This window comes from Ischnura elegans, chromosome 4 (genome assembly GCF_921293095.1).
Source record: "Ischnura elegans chromosome 4, ioIscEleg1.1, whole genome shotgun sequence".
Taxonomy (NCBI): Eukaryota; Metazoa; Arthropoda; class Insecta; order Odonata; family Coenagrionidae; genus Ischnura; species Ischnura elegans.
Window position 1 is genome coordinate 49,674,958 of NC_060249.1, and position 20,297 is coordinate 49,695,254.

The window sequence follows — 20,297 nt, forward strand, 5'->3', positions numbered from 1 at the left end:
CGACTTTTTCTGGGGGGTCACAAGGGTCTGACAGGCTAACGGCCTCCTCATAATTGAGACAACAATTAAAAACAACATACAACAATTACTGTACAAAATATACTCTTTATTTTAACATGAAAGTTATCAATGTGAAATTAAAAGATTCAGGCTCCGTAATACACATAACAAAACCAGCGTAATGATAACCACATTAAAAATCTTGTCTATTTTTTAAGCATCTGGGGGGGCACCTGCCCCCATGCCCTCCCCTAAATCTGCTAAAAATATATAAGAGATTTTTTACAGTGATATTCCTGGAGGTAGGTGTGAAGGTTGCATTAAATTTTTCTCAATTGTTACTGTCAGCTCTTCTTAGGTGTACTACAAGAATTTATAATTACAGCTTGAATATAGTTGTCAATGAGTACATCACAGCAAGTTATTATCAGGAAAATTTTATTATCAAAATAACAGTATTAGGTTTATTTACAAAGATCATAACAAATATATTTGATATTCAATCAAATATATATATACATGTAACAACTTTATTGGGACTAGAATTTTAGGTTGCTCATGGAAGGAAAAATATTGCAACAATGCATTCATGCATGCTTTTGAAAATAGAGCCCTAAATTTTAGGACTTTTCTTATTATTTTAGGATGGAGGAAAAATGGAGGAACAATATTAAGTATCCCTTAAATTATGGAAATGAGAAAGATCAAAACTTTTGGAAAGTCTGAGTAAAATTGAAATATAAGAATTATTGCAACCTCAGGAGGCAACGAGATACCACTTCTTATTCATGAGAATCATGAGCGAGGTAAGCACCATCAACAGGATGTTTGGCATTTGTGTTGCACAACCCCTGCACGTGAGCAGACTCAACCTTTCCTGGAAAGTATTTTCAGCATTTATTAGCCAGGACATGACGACAAATGGGTCAACTGTAACAATTTTTTGTATCCATTACACACAGGGTCGGATTTACCGCAAGGCAAAATAGGCCCCAGCCGGCACAGCCCATACTGCATCTATATGTGAAGTGGATGCAATGTGTGACAGGACGCGTTAGAGTACCAAATATCCTTCTGTCATCCTTTGCTAGTTGCGCCATGTATGCCATATTTTTCATGATGTGGTTTAATACTTAAAAATATCTGCAAATCCTCGCATTAATTATTATAAAATTTCAAGAACTATTATTATTATAATTATTCATTGTATTCAAGATTTTCACGAACATACGGTACTACCAATGACTACAGCAGTAGGTATGGACTTGTTGTCTGGTAGCCATCTTTCCCTATCTCAACGTGTTGGAGCCTCGTAGATTGAGTGTTGTGTTGGGCGTGTTTTATAGTGATATTTTATAATTCTGACCATTGCAGCAATTTTGACTAATCTCCCGGTGTCGACCCTCGCTCACTCATTGGCCTCTACTCTCCTGGATTTGAAATCTGCGTTTGTTTTGGATTCCGATGGATACCTATGTTGTACCTCGTAGATTGAGTGTTGTGTTGGGCGTGTTTTATAGTGATATTTTTTAATTCTGACGATTGCAGCAATTTTGTCTAATCTCCCGGTATCGACCCTCGCGCACTCATTGGCCTCTACTCTCCTGGATTTGAACTCTTGCGTTTGTTTTGGACTCAGATGGATAGCAATGTTGTACTTAAGTTCTCATATGTTGTCTTGTGTACGCCTGTATTCCTTTGTTCGCCTGTCTCTTGTTTTATGCTGAGTCATTAAAGTTATACTCTTGAAATAAAACGTGCTCTGATTTATCCCGAGTAGTGTAAAACAATCATGAGATACAGAGAACCAGACAAGCAATATCGGAAATTGGTTCGACCGAGTTCAATTTTCGGCAGTTAGATGGCAGCACTTTCGTGCATCCTCATCGTCACGGCATCTCTCTAAGTGCGGCGGTCTCTCTCTTCCGCATCCCCTCGGCAGCGGACCGGCAAATGGATGGCATCTATATGAAAGGATGCGCTCATACTCTTTGCATCTGGATGACATCCAGCTGCCAAAAAGAAATTTGATGGTTTGTGCCGGCTGGGGCACGTGCCTAGGGGCGTCGCAGTCCGAAGGGCGCCTTCAAGGGCGGCAGTTCATTCAGTTACAGCAGTACGTAATATTTTTATTTTCAAAGTTACTCTCCTTTTTTGCTGTATGAATTAAGGCTAGACATTAATTTTGGAAAGGGTATTCATAAAGTGTTTTAGTTGCATAACAGTTAAACTGTTTCATGTAGTTTTACTCCAAGCTGTTTTTCTTTAATTGAATTGTCTATGTTTTCCCTGCGTAAAAATTCAAGCATAAATTTATGCTGTCAGCCATACATCTGTTTATTCCTTTTTTCCGAACATTACCTCATGCAAGTGGCAATGCATTATCACAAAAGTTGGGTAAGGGGGAGACTCAAGTGAGGAGGGGCACTCAATGGAGAGGTGCCTATAGTGTAACTTTGGGTAAATCCGGCCCTGATTACACATGGTCATTCAATGAAAGCAAGAGGTGAAAAGGAAAATTATTGGTATGAAAAAGTTAAGTTTGTCAAGAGTGATCGCAGGATTTCCCGACTTATTACAATGTGGAATCTTTATCGGGATTTACGCTGAGTCAGGTTCTCCCCCAGTGAGAAATGGGTGGTGGAATCCACGTGGAACCCACGTGGAATCCACGTTGACTCGTGGATATATGGTGGTGGTGGATATTGAGTGGTTGGACCCACGTGGAATCCACATTGATTTCAAGTGGATTTGTGGTGATTAGCATTAAATGTTAAACAGAATTTCTAATTTGTGGAACTTAACTCTCTGGTGACATTGTGTCATTTATCATCCTGAAACCACGCTAGTTATGTGAAAATGTATCGCACATTCTATTTTTATATAATTCATGGAAAGGCAGCCACGAGAGCACATGAAAAATCGTAGACACATATATTGAAGGTTTAGATATAGAGTGGTTGAGGTTTTAATGGTTTTAGGACAGCACCTACTGCTGTTTTAATTTTTCCACCAAATTTCCACGTGGGTTCCACGTTGGTTCCACGACCAAAAACACGTGGTATCCACGTTACATCTCCACGTGGGTTCCATGTGGATTCCACCACCCATTTCTCACTCCCAGTGACCCTCTGGTGGTCTATATCTAAACCTTCTATATATGTGTCTACGATTTTTCATGTGCTCTCATGGCTGCCTTTCCACGAATTATATAAAAATAGAATGTGCGATACATTTTCACATAACTAGCGTGGTTTCAGGATGATAAATGACGCAATGTCACCAGAGAGTTAAGTTCCACAAATTAGAAATTCTGTTTAACATTTTATGATAATCACCACAAATCCACTTGAAATCAACGTGGATTCCACGTGGGTCCAACCACTCAATATCCACCACCACCAAATATCCACCACTCAACGTGGATTCCACGTGGGTTCCACGTGGATTCCACCACCCATTTCTCACTGGGCTGGGCCATCATAGCCAATGCTTCAATGAACGAGTACCTGCCATAATACCTCCTAGATTTGAATTTAAAGTTGCTACTTTTCTTACCTTTGGATGTTGGGTGATACAAGTATTGACCCTCTTTCCCCTGGGCAGCTTCCCAGTCCTAAATTTATGACAGACGTGAGTGTCGTTGTAATGAATTTCCTTCAACTCGACATGCATCTCCGACCCATCTGGACTCCAATATTCTTCTTCTTGTTCTTCATTACTGGAATTTCCATCCTGTAAAATGGAACAATTCACATATTACCTTCCATTCAATTTAATTTTCAAACATGAATAATGGGTATAAAGACAAAAGGGCTTAAAGCTGTTTCAGAACTTTACTCAGAACCTTATGTTGGACAATTAGAGATCCAAGATGGTTTTTTCTTAAATTTATTTAAAAACTTTGTGACTTTATTATAGAAAATCTTGGGGTTGTTAAAGTAATCTAAAAATGTTCCAGATTTTTGGAGATTCATCATTAAAATTTTTTTTCTGCGGATTATGTTGGTAAGTGTGAAATTTCTTGAAAAAAATTCCCACTAAATTTTTTTGTAGAATCAGCAAAAACAAATGTAGGTTTTGAAAACTAAAACAACTGCCATGGAAAATTTTGACATTGAACGTAAAACCACATGCAATGGACTTCTAGTAGTTCCTATGGCACAATTAACACTTTTGCCGAGATAAATTTTTCACAGGCTATATTTTCATGTCCTTCATCCATTGGTGACAGGAAATAACTTATTTGTAAAAACGTCTTCCATGTCCTCACACGCCAAGCCTAAAGACAACTGGATGTAATGCTTTAAATAGTAGATAGGGTAGTGAATACTTAGGGAATTATATCACATATCCTACTGAAGGAACCAGTCAATTTAGGTAGGCAGGTTTGCCAAACCTAGGAGGAACTATTTTCATACTGATTCTGTTTAACCAACAGGCATTAGCTTGGTTGCGGAGCGGTCAACCTGTAAACACCTCTCACTGCATGAAGTGTAGCCTATGCTCATTAGTGACAAGTTGAAATCTTTCACTTCTAAATATTTGCAAGAGTAAATGCTTCTGATACTTACTTCTGTTAGTGCTTTTCCTAAAACCTGGTATTACTCAGGAGTTAGGACTTGATCCAATCTATTAAAGGTTATCCTGCACTAGACCATTCAATTAGCAAGCAATTATTTACCATTTGAATCCAAGTCCACAGTCTTTAGCTCATTCACCAAATTAAAAAAAATTAAAAGAATAATGTAATAATGTAATTTTTCTGCACTTGAATATTTCCATTATTTTCTCTGAATTTGAAAATTAACATGGCCTGATTTTTGGAAGTATTGTAAGTTCATATCACAGTAACTCAATAGCTTCTGTTACCTAATTTCAATGGGAATGGTGCATTTTTCCCATGCCTTTGTTCTCCAAAGAGCAAAGCTTCATCCAAGCAAATTTTATTGTTCCATACTTTTAAAGGCTAGCAGCGAGCGAAGTAATTCATGCATTAAAAGACAACTTTTCAGGGAATATTTCAAACAAAATTTAAAAAAATTTCCAATTCATATAAAAATTTTGTTGTAAAGTCTTATTCTTTCAAATTTTTAACTTACCAGATTGAGGACATGCTTATTGCAAAGTACAAGTTTGATTCCTAAAAAATTCAATATGCCCTTTTTCTATGCCCAATTTTTTATCAGAAAAGAATAGAAAGTCAATATCTAGATATAAATTATTGAAATAGAGACAAAAACAAATATGTTACACACCAACTCATGGCACTCATTGATACAATGACTTCCAAGTAGGCAACAATTGAAAAGTTTGGAGTATCTCTGTCTTCATCTCTGGAAATATTATCACCCTTGAAGACAAAAAGACTACCATCTACTTAATTTTAAGTTAGGTTTATATTTGAAGGATTTTATTCATATTAAAAAATACTTCAATTGAAGATATACCTAGATTAGGAAATGAGACATAATGCTAAGTGGTCAGGGATTACTACAGCAAGTACTTCCCTGTAAGTGCAAGACCTGCCCGATGAGGAATGAGAGGAAAGAAAGTGACAATGTTAAAGTTTTAACACAAGAGAATATGATACATGAAATCCATCACATACACTGAAACTCAGTTTTTATGAAGTTCTAAGGGAGGAGGACAAAATATGTATAGGTTCTGGGGAATGGAAAGGATGTTTACTCACGACAGAAGGTACACAAGTATCACCACCAGGAAGCATTCAAGCTTTGAGGGGTAGTCGGAGATGAACATATATATTGGCATGTACATACCAGAGGGCGCATAACTCCATATACATTGGTCTTTTTTGGTGACAGATAACTCATGTAAAACAAATGCTATTAACTTGATGTTTTCAGGGTGTGGCGGCGCAATTTCAAATCCGCGAGCCAGCCGTTGGTGCGCCGGGCGATCGGCAATTGTCGGGAGAGTTTATCGACGTTGCCGCCAGAGGTCGCTATGATAGACCCACGCCGCTGACTGGGCGCCGCCATAACAACCGATAACAACTGGTCCGATGTCTCAGAGACTACGCTGATAAAGCACGACAAACGATCTCAGAGACGCCAGATACCGCAGCAGATAAGGGCTTGGGGAAGACCTCTGATGCTGCAAAAAGCGACCGAGACGGTCGAAGGGAGTCCGATGTTAACCACGCTACTGAGCGCACGCAATTGTGGCCACGCCAACCGGCGTATACTGTAACATTACTCCGCGAAAATATACTGTTGTTTTTATTTGAGGTGGTTTTGTTTACGTTAACCGCACCTTCCCCTCAAGTGGTGACCCCGACGTGATCATTGCGTTTAAGTGTATTTTTGTGCATCGTGTTAGTTGGCGTCCAAAATGGCGACTCCCCCGGACCAAGTCCCGCCAACCGGCGAAGGTTCTGTTAATCGTGTAGCGATGCGTGTGCCACCTTTTTGGCCGGAACGACCGGCGCTTTGGTTTAGCCAGTTGGAGGTGCAGTTTTCCCTCGCCGGCATAACCAGCGAACTCACAAAATTCTCCCACGTGGTCGCTCAACTGGACAACCGCCACGCCGTGGAAGTGGAGGATATTATTGTGAACCCCCCCAGTGAAACCCCTTATAAACGCATTAAGGACGAACTAATTTCGCGTTTGTCCACTTCCCAAGAAACGCGCATCCGTCAACTCCTCGAACACGAGGAACTCGGGGACCGGAAGCCCTCCCAATTCCTCCGCCACATCCGTTCTCTTGCGGGTAATACCGTACCCGACGACTTTGTGCGGACTTTGTAGGTGAATCGCTTGCCATCCTCCGCCCAAGCGATCTTAGCCACGCAGGATTCCACGGATTTGGCGGGATTGGCGAAGCTGGCCGACAAGGTATGCGAGGTGACGTCACAACCCCAGGTCGCCAGCGCCGAAGCATATTCCGAAATGGCGGAACTTCGGAAGCAAATGGCGGAGCTAACGAGGCAGGTCGCAGCGTTGAGCACTCAAAGGTACCGCGCCCGCTCGCGCTCCAGGAGCCGCCCTCGCCATCGCAGCCCATCCGGAAACCGTGACCCGCGGTTTTGCTATTACCACGGGAAGTTCGGTGCTGCTGCTCACAAGTGCCGCCCCCCCTGTGCTTATGTGGCGGAAAACCCGAAGAGCAGCGGTTAATGGCGGCCGATGGCCGTTGCTCTACGCCCCGCCGCCTATTCGTCATCGATGCCGCAACAAAAACGGAATTTTTGGTCGATACAGGCTCAGACCTATGTGTGTATCCACGTGCCCAAGTGAAAGGACGGAAAGAATTAGCCGCCTATCAACTTTTCGCTGCGAACGGCACCGTGATCTCTACCTACGGGTGGCTCGACTTGGCCCTAAATTTCGGCCTTAAACGCGACTTCCGCTGGCGATTCGTCGTCGCGGACGTTGACAGGCCGATAATTGGCGTCGACTTCCTATCATTTTATAATCTACTGGTCGACGTTCGCCAACGTAGATTAATTGACGGCATCACCTCTTTGACGACTCGCGGCCGTGAAGTGACCTCGCCTCACCCGCAGGTGAAGACTGTAATTGACAGTTCTCGCTTTCACGCGGTGCTGGCTGAGTTCCCCCAGATCACCCGGCCATCTGGGACCCCCTGCAAATTCCGGCACACGACCATGCATTACATTAAGACAACACCGGGTCCAACAGTCGCCTGCAAGCCCCGCCGCCTTGCACCGGACAAGGCGAACATCGCCAAACAGGAGTTCGAGGAGATGGTGCGGAACGGCACTGCGCAGCGCTCCGACAGCTGTTGGGCATCGGCACTGCATCTGGTGCCTAAAAAGGATGGTGACTGGCGCCCTTGCGGTGATTACCGCGCCCTGAACGCGCGCACCATTCCTGACCTCTACCCGGTGCCGCACATAGCGGACTTCGCCCACAATTTAGCCGGTAAGTGCGTGTTTTCCCGGATAGACTTAGTGCGTGCTTACCACCAAATACCTGTGGCCCCCGAAGACGTCCCTAAAACCGCTCTCACCACCCCCTTTGGACTCTTCGAGTTCACACGCATGCCCTTTGGCCTGCGCAACGCTGCACAGACTTTCCAGCGTTTTATCGACGAAGTGCTGCGAGGCCTCGATCACGCGTATGCGTATCTTGATGACATTCTGGTCGCATCGCGTGATGACAGGGAACATGAGTGCCATTTGCGTGCCCTTTTTAAACGATTAAGTGACTACGGGATTGTGATTAACCCGGCGAAATGTGTGTTAGGGGTTGACGAAGTAACCTTTTTAGGGCATAAAGTGACTGCCTCCGGTGTAAAACCCACCCCTAATAAAATTGACGCGGTGAAGTGTTACCCCATACCCAAAACAGTGAAGGAACTACGCCAGTTCCTTGGTATGGTTAATTTTTATAGACGGTTAATTCCGAATGCGGCTGAAGTGCAATCCCCCCTGTGCGAAGTGTTGAAGGGAGGTGTGAAGGGCAGTGATGGTATCGAGTGGACGGTTACGTTAGACCGCGCTTTCAATGAATGCAAAGACGCTCTCGCGAGCGCGACATTCGTGGCACATCCCGATGTGCGATTGCCGCTGGCCCTTTTTTTGTGACGCGTCAGATAACGCAATAGGTGGTGCATTGAATCAACGCGAGGGTGACGAGTGGAAACCCCTTGGTTTTTTCACTCGTAAGCTGAAGCCGCCCCAGCGTAAATATAGCCCTTATGACCGTGAGCTTCTCGCAGTGTACGAGGCAGTGAAGTACTTCCGGCACATGTTGGAAGGGCGTGAGTTTACTATATTCACAGACCATAAACCCCTAGTGTTTGCCTTCCAGCAAAAGCCCGAAAAGTGTTCCCCCCGGCAGTTCCGGTATTTGAATTACGTTGCGCAGTTCAGCACGGATATTCGGCATGTCGCCGGTCGTGACAATGTAGTCGCTGACGCGCTATCGCGAGTGGAAGCACTATCGAGTGGTATAGATTTCAACGCGCTGGCACGCTCGCAGGCGCAGTTCTTTGCTGACAGTGATAATAATGACAATTCCCTCAGTTTAAAGAAAGTGCGCGTCCCCGGATGCGACAGTGACGTTTGGTGTGACGTTTCGACTCCTACTGTGAGGCCATACCTAACGGAGCCGTTCCGTAAGGCTGTATTCGATTCGCTTCACCAACTATCCCACCCCGGAATTAAGGCTTCCACAAAACTTGTGTCCGAAAGGTTTGTGTGGCCGTCGATGCGGAAGGACTGCCGCACATGGGCGCGAGCGTGCATCCCCTGCCAACGCTCCAAAGTGCACCGCCACACAGTGTCCCCAACAGGCAGTTTTGTTCCCCCTTCCCAACGGTTTGACCATGTCCACATCGACATAGTGGGCCCCCTGCCAGTGTCCAATGGCTACCGCTACTGTTTAACTTGTGTTGATCGCTACTCGCGATGGGCTGAAGCCATTCCGACATCTGACGCAACGGCAGATACGGTCGCACGCGAGTTCTTTCGCGGCTGGATCTCACGTTTCGGCACCCCGTTGAGAGTCACCACGGATCAAGGCCGGCAGTTCGAGTCTGCTCTCTTTCACCGGCTTTCCGTGCTCACCGGCGCCCGCCATCTCCGTACCACTGCGTACCATCCCGCTGCCAATGGAATGGTGGAACGATTCCACCGGCAGTTGAAGGCTGCTATCATGTGCCACGAGACCGACAGCTGGTACGACACTCTACCTGCTGTGCTTCTCGGCATTCGAGCAGCTTGGAAAGCCGACATCGGCGCATCACCGGCAGAGCTTCTCTACGGAGAACCTCTTCGCCTTCCGGGAGAATTCTTCGCTCCTTCCAAACCGGAGAACGAGGACGAGTCGTTCGTCGCGAAGCTGCGCCGGCACTTCCGACGGATCCAACCCGTTCCCGCATCGCATCACGGAGAGAGGCCAGTATTTGTCCACCAGGACCTGAAGTCAGCCTCTCATGTGTTCGTTAGAACGGACGCCACCCGGCCCCCCCTGCAACCGCCGTATGAGGGCCCCTTCCGCGTCGTCCGCCGCGACTCCAAGTACTTCGTGGTTGACAGGAAGGGCAAAGAGAAGGCGATATCCGTTGACCGCCTGAAACCCTCTTACACCTTGGCAGCAGAGGACGGACGTCACGACGACGGTGGTACAACTGGACCACCGCCAGCCAGCTCAACAACGCCGGCTGCCATCGACTCTCCGGCGACATCGCTGTCCCATCCCAGCCAGGCGCCACGAGTAACCCGCTCTGGGAGAAGGGTCCATTTCCCCAGGCACCTGGAGGAGTTCGCCATCTAGGCGATATACTTAAAAAAAAATGCCACTGGCGGAGCCCGCTTCACCGTAGCTCCATTTTTTTTTCTTTCTTTTCCTCGACCCCTTGAATTACACTAACGAAAACTTTTCTTTCTTTCAAACATCTTTAGTGGCCTAAAGACTGCGGAGGGGGTGGTGTGGCGGCGCAATTTCAAATCCGCGAGCCAGCCGTTGGTGCGCCGGGCGATCGGCAATTGTCGGGAGAGTTTATCGACGTTGCCGCCAGAGGTCGCTATGATAGACCCACGCCGCTGACTGGGCGCCGCCATAACAACCGATAACAACTGGTCCGATGTCTCAGAGACTACGCTGATAAAGCACGACAAACGATCTCAGAGACGCCAGATTCCGCAGCAGATAAGGGCTTGGGGAAGACCTCTGATGCTGCAAAAAGCGACCGAGACGGTCGAAGGGAGTCCGATGTTAACCACGCTACTGAGCGCACGCAATTGTGGCCACGCCAAGGCATTCAAACTGGATATGTTCAACACATGCGTGTATCCTGTATTATAAAAATGATCACTGAGAAAATAATTGAGGGGAAAAGTAAAAATATGGGATTTGAGGTAGAGGGGAATGTTGACATGGGTCTGATAGCTTAAGTTTTAAGTGAGTAAATCATCACAAAAAAAAGACTGGAGCATAAGTGATCTTACGCATCCACGGGCCCCAGTTTTTTATTTACAAAAATATTTTCTATTTTATTTTTTATTCCCATTCCACTGAAAAGAGCCCATAATGTCCTTTTACATCAAGGTTTTTTTTTTTACAAATTAACGATTACATGTGTATGTACTAGCAAACATGCCGGGGATAGAGGCAACCTAGCCAGGTGGGACTTGAACCCTCAACCCCTTGTTTGGCAGGCAAGGACTTTACCTCGCTGCCAACAAGGCTGGAAAGTTAATTATTCAAGATATTTACATAGAAAGTAATCATAAAACATGTAAAAAAATGCAAACCATTGTACAACAATATATCCCATGCACTTCACTACCATGCCTTCTTTCCAATTCAAATATGGACACTCCTCAAGCCTGTTTCTAGGCGTGAGAAAGAGCACTATAAACATGTGCATGAGATGTATTATTGCATCATGGATTGTGTACTTCTGGGTGTTGTTCTCAACCATTTATAGCACAAATACTAGTGTCCATGGAACACTAAAGCAATAATTCATGCCTCTTAAAATTTCATTTCTCATTCATAAGTTTGAACACTATCCGGAGGTGACACCTGGGTACCACCTTGTCAGATAACATAGCTCTTCTGCAACACAATATCAATGATTATATAAATAAATTACAGTTTTAATACATGTAATATTCAATATGTATAAATATGGCATACCAGATTATATAAAAAAAACTCATTTGTATCCATTTGCGTATATTATCATTTAATAAAATTGAACTGGCGTGAACCAATCATTAGAATTTTTCTTCTCAATTGAAACCAATTTTCACATAACTTGTCAACAAATTTTCAAACTAAATATTTTATTTACCGTATTTCTCTGAATATAGTCCCCCCCCTAATTTTGAGGCCTCAGTTTTGGGAAAAAATAAAAAATATATGTTTGGATATAGTCCCTCCTTTACTTTTACCACAGGCATTTTTGGAAAAAAAGGGGGGACTATGTTCAGAAAAATATGGTATTCTCTATTCTCATACCTGCTCTCCTTTTTATACTTTTTGCTCTCCTTTACCTTAGTCATCTCTTTGTGTTACACTATCCACCCCAATAAAATCAAAATGGCTATAGGCTCTACCATACGCAAGATTTGGAACCATGAAAAAAAGAATAAGAGCAATATTAACCCTTTCACTGCTGTTCAATCTCCGAAAACCTACTTCTCACATGCGGCGAAAAGGTTAAAATGCGTTTCATGGGCCCATGGAGCAGGTACTTTTAGGATAGGTGTGGTACACCCTCCGATGGGTCGCTAATCCACAACCCTAACCTCGATGAGCTCATCCACGCAGGACCGTCTCCTCGACCCTACCAGCGGGGGGCCTCCCTCCCGAAAAGTGACCCCTGACTGCAATTTGAAAATCAATCAATCAATCCAATCATCAGAAATTTATTGATTTTATTGCACTCCAACCAATCAAGCAATGAAGTACGTCTCTGAACCGTGTTTCTGCGATGAAAAATAACAATTTAGTTAACTTTGCTAAAAACGTGGCTGCGGAAAACCGGGAAATTGCCACTTTAGCAAAGTTAACAAAATTTCCAAGTAGGCTTCCGCGGAGATTATGATGATATCTGGTGATTTTTCCGGGTATTCTTCCGCGTTTATCCATTTGTAGGACAATATTTCGCCAACGTTCCAGTTGGCTTCCTCAGGTCCACTGAAGTGTTGATGCAGAAATTTGTTCATCTTATATACACCCCGTTTGCCGCCTTTTTTCTCGAGGTGTGCCCGTATACTGCTCAATTCCAAAACCCCTGTAAACAACGTCAACCGAGAGGAGAAAAAAGCCTTGAGAGAACTTCGGACGAACGACGACATTTTTATCACACCGGCGGATAAAGGGAACGCAACTGTAGTGATGAATAAAGAAGACTACATTAGTAAAATCAACGGTCTCCTGAACGATGATACTTACTCCGAAGAAAAACTGGATCCCACCTCCAGGACTCAAAAAGGAATCAAACACATTATCAACCAGTCTTCGATCCCTCCAGAAGAAAGAAAGTGGATCATCGAGTCGGCGCCCAAACCACCTAGATTATATGGTCTACCCAAGATCCATAAGCAAGGTGTCCCTCGACGACCAATAGGAGTGCAATAGACTCTCCCTCTCATAAACTTGCAAAATACTTGGCCCAGCAACTCGTACCGTTCTCCGGTCAGACGTCTACGCATGTAAAGAACTCCGCTCACTTCATTGAGATTATAAAAAAGGCCAAAATAAGCAAGGATGATATTTTAGTGAGTTTCGATGTAGTGTCTCTCTTCACAAACATCCCAATTGGTGAAACCGTAGAGATTATCAAGACATTCACAAGTGACGGCCTCCCAGAAGACATCCCAAAGATGGTGGAATTTTGCCTGAGAAACTCCTACTTCACGTGGAACAGAAAATTCTACAGGCAAACAAATGGTGCTGCAATGGGGTCCCCACTCTCCCCGGTAATCGCCAATCTTTTCATGGAAGATTTTGAACGGAAAGCCCTGCAGTCCTTCAACAAAAAGCCAAAACTCTTTGTGAGGTATGTGGATGACACATTTGTGATATGGCCCCACGGAAAAGATGAACTCCAGAAGTTCTTGCACCACCTGAACGTACAAAATGCTGCCATAACATTTACCATGGAGATGGAAACGGACAATCGCCTACCTTTTCTAGACGTACTGGTAGAGAAGAAAGGAGATGGGACTTTGGGACACTCCGTTTTTTGTAAAAATACCCACACGGACCGATATCTCCATGCAGACTCCCATCACCACCCACAACAGAAATTCGGAGTAATTAAAACATTATTCCACCGAGCATGCTCCATCTCAGACGCTGCCTCCATCGAAAAAGAAAAACGGCATTTAATGGAAACTTTCCAGATGAACGGCTTCCGGCGAGAAAACATCTTGAAGATTTTCCACAAAATGGAACGTAAGCAGTCGCGGATGGCCCCAAAAAGGACCAATGAAGAGAGCCCTACTACAGAAAAGGCGAGGGCACACGCTATCCTACCTTACGTCGCCGGTACCACGGAAAAGATCGCGAGAGCTCTCCAGAAACACAACATCATGACCAGATTCAAATGCGTCACCAAGATGTCGAATATCCTCGTCAACACAAAAGACCACCACCCTAATGACATCTGTGGAGGAGTATATCAAATTAAATGCAGCTGCGGTGAGTCCTACATCGGCCAAACATCACTAGCACTGAAATGCCGAGTCCAAGAGCACAGAAGGGCAGTAAAAAATAGACATTTCACCCAGTCAGCGGTGGCGAAACACCAATGGAGTGGACCGACACACAATATTGATTTTGACAACGCCTCTCTTCTGAACAAAGAAGGCCGCTACTACCCGAGAATAATCAGGGAGGCAATTGAAATTGCCAAAACGACAAAGAACTTCAACCGTGAAGACGGCTACAATCTTGCCAGCGCGTGGAAAAGGGTCTTCAAAGATCCTGACCAATCAGGGCACACCTCGAGAAAAAAGGCGGCAAACGGGGTGTATATAAGATGAACAAATTTCTGCATCAACACTTCAGTGGACCTGAGGAAGCCAACTGGAACGTTGGCGAAATATCGTCCTACAAATGGATAAACGCGGAAGAATACCCGGAAAAACCAGCAGAATTCAAGTTAACAAAATCGTTATTTTTCATCGCAGAAACACAGTTCAAATACGTACTTCATTGCTAGATTGGCAGGAGTGCGATGAAAACAATCATTTTTTGACGATCGGATTGATTGATTGATTTTCAAATTGCAGTCAGAGCGGTCACTTTTCGGGAGGTAGGCCCCCGCTGGTAGGGTCCATGAGACAGTCCTGCGTGGGTGAGCTCTTCGAGGATAGGGTCCCAGATTAGAACCCTTTCGGAGTCCTTCGGCAAAAGTGCTGACCGCATGGCAGGGAGGAAGAAAAAGTACGTCCACAGCAGTGAAAGGGTTAATAGGCCAAAATGCAGCCATTCAGAGTTGGCTAAAATGAAGGAGAACAGCAGAGACAGGCACATTACCTTCAGCCTCCCCAAATAATTTTCACTTCTTCCAACTACACACAATGCATCTGCTGACGTTGCCGCCAGCCCAAAGGTTTCTATCTATTCTCCGATATTCCATTTTTCGACATTACCTCAAGTTCACTATTTCACCAAAAGCTAACTATGATACTTAACTGTCAGCACAATACAATCAAAATACATATAAATATCTGATTCAATGAAATTTTTGTGATATTGAAATAAAAGGTGGTTGCATTTTTCCACAATTATATTTAATGTGTACAATGTATTTCGGCTCACAGAGCTGTCATACGGTAAAAGATTTCTGGTATGATTGCTCAGTGAGCTGCTATGTGTCATATGCATTAATTAATTGAGGAAAAGTACAACTGCCTTTTATTTCAATTAGTCACACTTCCACTATATCATGCCTGAATTAGTTGAACTTATTCAAAATGTGTGATTTTTATCATGAAGGTGAATTGACATCAAAATATCAGTATAGACAACCCACATACCACCCAAGCTCCTCAAGAGGAAATTTCTGGCTGTGTGTCAGGGCACAGACTGAATATGGCATCTAACATCAGTCCTTAGGATTTTGAAAAGCATTCCAATGAAGCATTAGCCAACGTGAAGACACTATGACTATGTGTTAAACTGGAAAAGACTTTAACTAGGGCCTTGGAAAGTTACTGCAGCCACTTCTACAAATGTTTCTATTTATTTGTGAGTTAGAAGCTGCATTTAAAAGAAATTTCCATAGCACAAAAACATATTTTACCAACACTCTTCTAAATTTATCAATCAAACTGGTGTTTTGGGTCAGAAAGAATGACCTCAATTGAAAATGTATTAAAAATAAAATAAATGGAAATGAGTTGCAGAAAATGCAGCTAAGAGGGCTGCCCACCCAGACGGCACAGAATCCTCCGTATCTAATTCATATGCAGATAGTATCCATTGACAAAAAGCGACGGAGCGGTAGTCAATGGATACTATCTGCATACGAATTAAATACGGAGGATTCTGTGCCGTCTGGGCAATTGTTTGCACACATTTTTTGATACGGTGCTTCAAGCAGATTATGAGTTTTTGAAGACTTAAGATTTAAGTGAAACGTACATGATGAGCAACGCTAGATCTATAGTGAAAAATTATTGGGAAAATTTACCTGATCCAGCTCATCTTCTTCTTTTGGAACTTCTATGCACTTTAAGCACGATTCTGAATTGGTGACAACAACAAGTACCATATCTGAGTGAGGTATCCTCTCTGCAGTAAATGGCCTGAATGAAAAGGAATGATAATTAGTAATATAAATATTTTTCCATGTCTTTAACTGCTTTATTATGAGGAAGACTATAAAAACCATGATGTAATCAAGGAATGCATACAGAAATGGGTAAAAAAAGAAATCCTTTATTTCCTAAAACATCATGGAAAAAATCTCAATGAAACTAATTCATCGTGGACTATACCTATATTTTCAAACATAAGTATCAACAAGGGGGAGGTACCACCCACCATTGTAATGTAATGTTGGAGCTTACAAGGTAGAATTTGCTACAATTTTCAATGGAATGGAGCCCATCTTCCTCTATAGAGAAGAGACGAAAAAAGTCATGGGCATGGGCAATGGTGCTGGTTGATAGATGGAAAAGCCAGAATTCTGAGTGTAAAAATGCAAACTGACTGGGACTCAAACCCAGAACCTTTTGATTACATGTAGGATACTCTACCAGTTGCACCGCCAGGGTGCTTAGATTTATGTACCATGATTTCAGTGGGGATTTATGTAACAGAAAACCAACCAGCTTTTTTACAGTTAATGGTTTCAACTGAAATAGCTGGTCTGCAGCAATTATCACACAATCAAAAAGGTCTGATATATTGCCTCACTGTCAGTACAAGAGTTAATAAATTGCTAAAGACAAAAATGAAAAATCAACTCACTTTGAGCAAACAGTCACGTTCTCAGCATCTCCCAGGAAGCCCATCCTGGTACCATTGCCATAATCTTCAGAGGTGCTTGGCTGAGTTTCGTTGTATGGCTGATCGGTGGTCGACGAAGGCGGCACTGTTGAAGGCTCGGATCTCCTCCACCGGTTCCAGACATTTTGATGAATGAGGGCATCCGTGACGGATGCCGTGCTCGATGCCAAACCCGACGAGTAGTTGGACATTGTCGAATTTGAATCATCGAAGAGATCCGTGCCATTGTAGCCCAGTGTGGTGAGTGGGGCGACCGTGACAGGCGGAGGGGGAGGGGGCGTGAGAGAGAACCTGTACGCCCACTTGTCGCACGACTCGTGAACGATCGTCGTGATGTTCTTTGGCTTGTAGTCGTCATCCTTCTCGATGGGTCGTCCTCTCCAGTCCTTCAATACCACCTCGTCCTCCTCATCCCCTCCCTTTCCCAAGGGAACCAGGACTCCAGGGTCATCGTAGTTGTCATAGTATGCTGTTGAAAAATAGTCCGCTTCACTACAATGTTCGTTTAAATTCTATAAAAACTAGAATATATATTTCGATTGTTTCAAACATATTACACAAATCCCAATTGGTACAGGATTTTTACATATCTGAATAGGAGGATTGACCATCGAGATACTTGAAATCTCACTTAGGAAGTTAGTGAAAAGGTTTTTTTTCTTAATTTCCTCTAATTATGAAAAAATATTAAAACGGAACATGGAAACAGGAAAATGTGCATCAATACAATTGTATCATATGCACCATAACTTCTTAAAAGCTTGTGAATCAAAACATGACATGCTAGTGTAAATTTCATACTTGGATACCAATATACCCCTGCTACATGATTCTTCTCTGGCCTGGGACCATTTTTTGTCTCAGGTGGGGTGGAACTTACGTTAGGGTTTGAGCCGATCCATTTATTCGTATGTATTGAAAACTTATCAATAAAATATTTAGGAGACTTTTTACCCACTGAAAGTTTTTTTTTTACCACATAAGTCAAATCGTGATGTATTTATAAATTGGTTGTGCACTTTTCATTAACTGAACACGCATATTTTACATTTCACTTACGAGAGCATTAACCTTTAAAGGTAGTTGAGAAAACTATAGGTATCAGCCATCAAAATGTATGAGAAAAGTCTCTTTCCCTCCCAGCTTTGAACAGCTATAGTTAAAAAGAATGGTAGTGTTTTTAAAGAGAAAATTTAGGTAGCAGCAAGGCTATGAGATGAACGCAGTGAAAAATAGTAAAATATTTATTGCTCATGATTGTGGCTCCCACATGGCAACATAGGTTACCCATGAAAAACTGAGGGCCTGAAGAAGACTTAAATAAATTTAAAAAATGAGAGGCAGAAAAAAGAGGCATTCAATTGAGGGTCAATGCTGTAAAAAGTTGTAGTTAAGAGGCATGAACTGGATTTGATCACAACATCCACCTCTATCAGAGCAAATGATTAATGTTAATATGCATATTCATACCATCAACAGCTGCTTCAGCCCATGTGGGAAATAACAAACTGTGGAGATTTGTCTTCAGCAAGATCCACACAAACTGGCCAATCGCCCACTGGAAAACCCACTTCAAACCATAGAACGGCTGTAAAAACAGAACAAGGACAAATTTAAAAGAAGCAACTCTACAGACATGCTAACACTGAATGCATTGGAGAAAATTTAAATCTCATTGAATGAATACATATTTTTATCTCACTGTACTTCTGGGGAAAATATGGGGACACATTTTTCCCCCGAAATATTTAGATGAATTGATGTCTGTATTTCACATTTTATGGTTCTATATTGATATCTTAATGGCAGTTTTGTCCCCAAAATAAATTCAATTAGTTTGCTCCTGAGGCACATACTGATGCTAGAGTGGTCATGGAATTTTGGCTTCCAATTCTCTCATGTCCAACTGGCATGAGTTAGTAAACAGAGAACATATTGACTTTGTATGCTGTTACAGTAAGTATTAACAACATTTGTATCTATAATCTAGGAATGCTTCAGTATCAAACTATGCACTTAGGTTTACAGCAGCACATGCAAACAGTAACTCTTTATGTGGCCACAGACATGGGTATGTGTATAGTTACTTGTTTCATGCAGTGCTTTGAAAAATACCTGTCAGTGAATAGCGACTGTGTAGTGTTTTATCTCCAACAGAGGTTAATAAAAGCACAACGTTTCTTTTGCCACAAGGTGGAATTAAGACATAAACACATTGTTCAGTATGCCCAGTCTGAAATTTGTCTTGGAGGAAGATGGGTTGGAGGTGTAAATGGAAGCGCACCTAATTGGCTATCGAGAGATACTGATTTGAAACTTAGCTCGGCTAAATGATTTTTTCCCGGCGAATGTTACCCTTGGTATAAATAACTTAGGTCTACAAGATGATGATAAGTGGAAGTGCTGTAAGTTAGGGTGAGGTCCAACCCTCTTTTTTATATGCTAATGAAGTTTACACATCGAAAAACATGTCAATATGCACTCAAATCGGAATCTAACATATTCATACCATTAAAAACATGATGCAAAGGAACAAAGAGATGTTACTTCAAGTTTAATTTTTGAAAGTATCCAATAACACCATCTGAACAAGCCTCATGGATACTTCCAACACGTGAGATTTGCTAGCATTATTTTTTTTAATGGTGAAATATTTTCATTCAAATGCGATAGTTTACTAAAAATAATCTTTTATATTTATTTTCTTTATATTAAATGGACATTTTACCATATTTTATGCATTAAACAGCCTTTCCAATTTGTTCCTCCGAGTGCTTGTATGACAGCCAGTATCCGATGACCCTGGCATAATTTCTAGCCATTCTGCCTAAGGAGCTAGCACATGAAATCGAAAAATGCACTCTAATATATAGAGTACTTGAAACATTAACTTGAAAATTTTCACAACTAATGAGAAATAATGCAGCTTTTGAAGGAATTTGGTGTTATAAAATTCAGAAGTGCTTATAGAAGAGAAAAGTCGTTTGTTTTCACTAGCACAAAATTTCACTCTAATACTGCTCTCTGTGGCGGAGCTCTTAGTTTTGAGAGCCACCACGAAGGACAGCCATCTGGCTGAGGTCATTGCCCTGAGGACCCTGCCGATGCCACCAGGATATGCAGAGCCTTATAGTGCCAGAGGTGCTGCGGAGAGACGCTCACAGAAAGGCAACGAAGAAGGACTTCCGTGTGCGAGAGACAAGAGTACATTGAGAGACACATCTGTACCATTTGTCATCAGAATAAACGTGGTCGAATTTACTTTCGCATAATTTATTGAAGTGAGGTTAAGTACCGAACTATCCAAACCCCTTCACTCTCCAAAC

General features: G+C 42.8%; 1 protein-coding gene across 3 annotated transcripts in view; it reads right to left on the reverse strand.

Moving 5' to 3' along the window:
• Positions 1-421: 421 nt before the first annotated feature.
• The window catches only part of LOC124157416 (voltage-dependent calcium channel subunit alpha-2/delta-3-like), a 244,510-nt gene continuing 224,634 nt past the window's right edge, over positions 422-20,297 (reverse strand). For 2 of the 3 annotated variants that reach the window (XM_046532111.1, XM_046532113.1), the window contains 6 exons: positions 18,442-18,559; positions 16,933-17,440; positions 16,151-16,265; positions 5,511-5,525; positions 3,559-3,735; positions 422-877 (listed from right to left, as the gene is read on the reverse strand). In XM_046532111.1, the coding sequence (XP_046388067.1) occupies positions 758-877; positions 3,559-3,735; positions 5,511-5,525; positions 16,151-16,265; positions 16,933-17,440; positions 18,442-18,559 (1,053 nt within the window). In that variant the 3' untranslated portion in view covers positions 422-757. The remainder of the gene's footprint in view (positions 878-3,558; positions 3,736-5,510; positions 5,526-16,150; positions 16,266-16,932; positions 17,441-18,441; positions 18,560-20,297) is intronic. The other variant, XM_046532112.1, reaches the window with a different exon arrangement.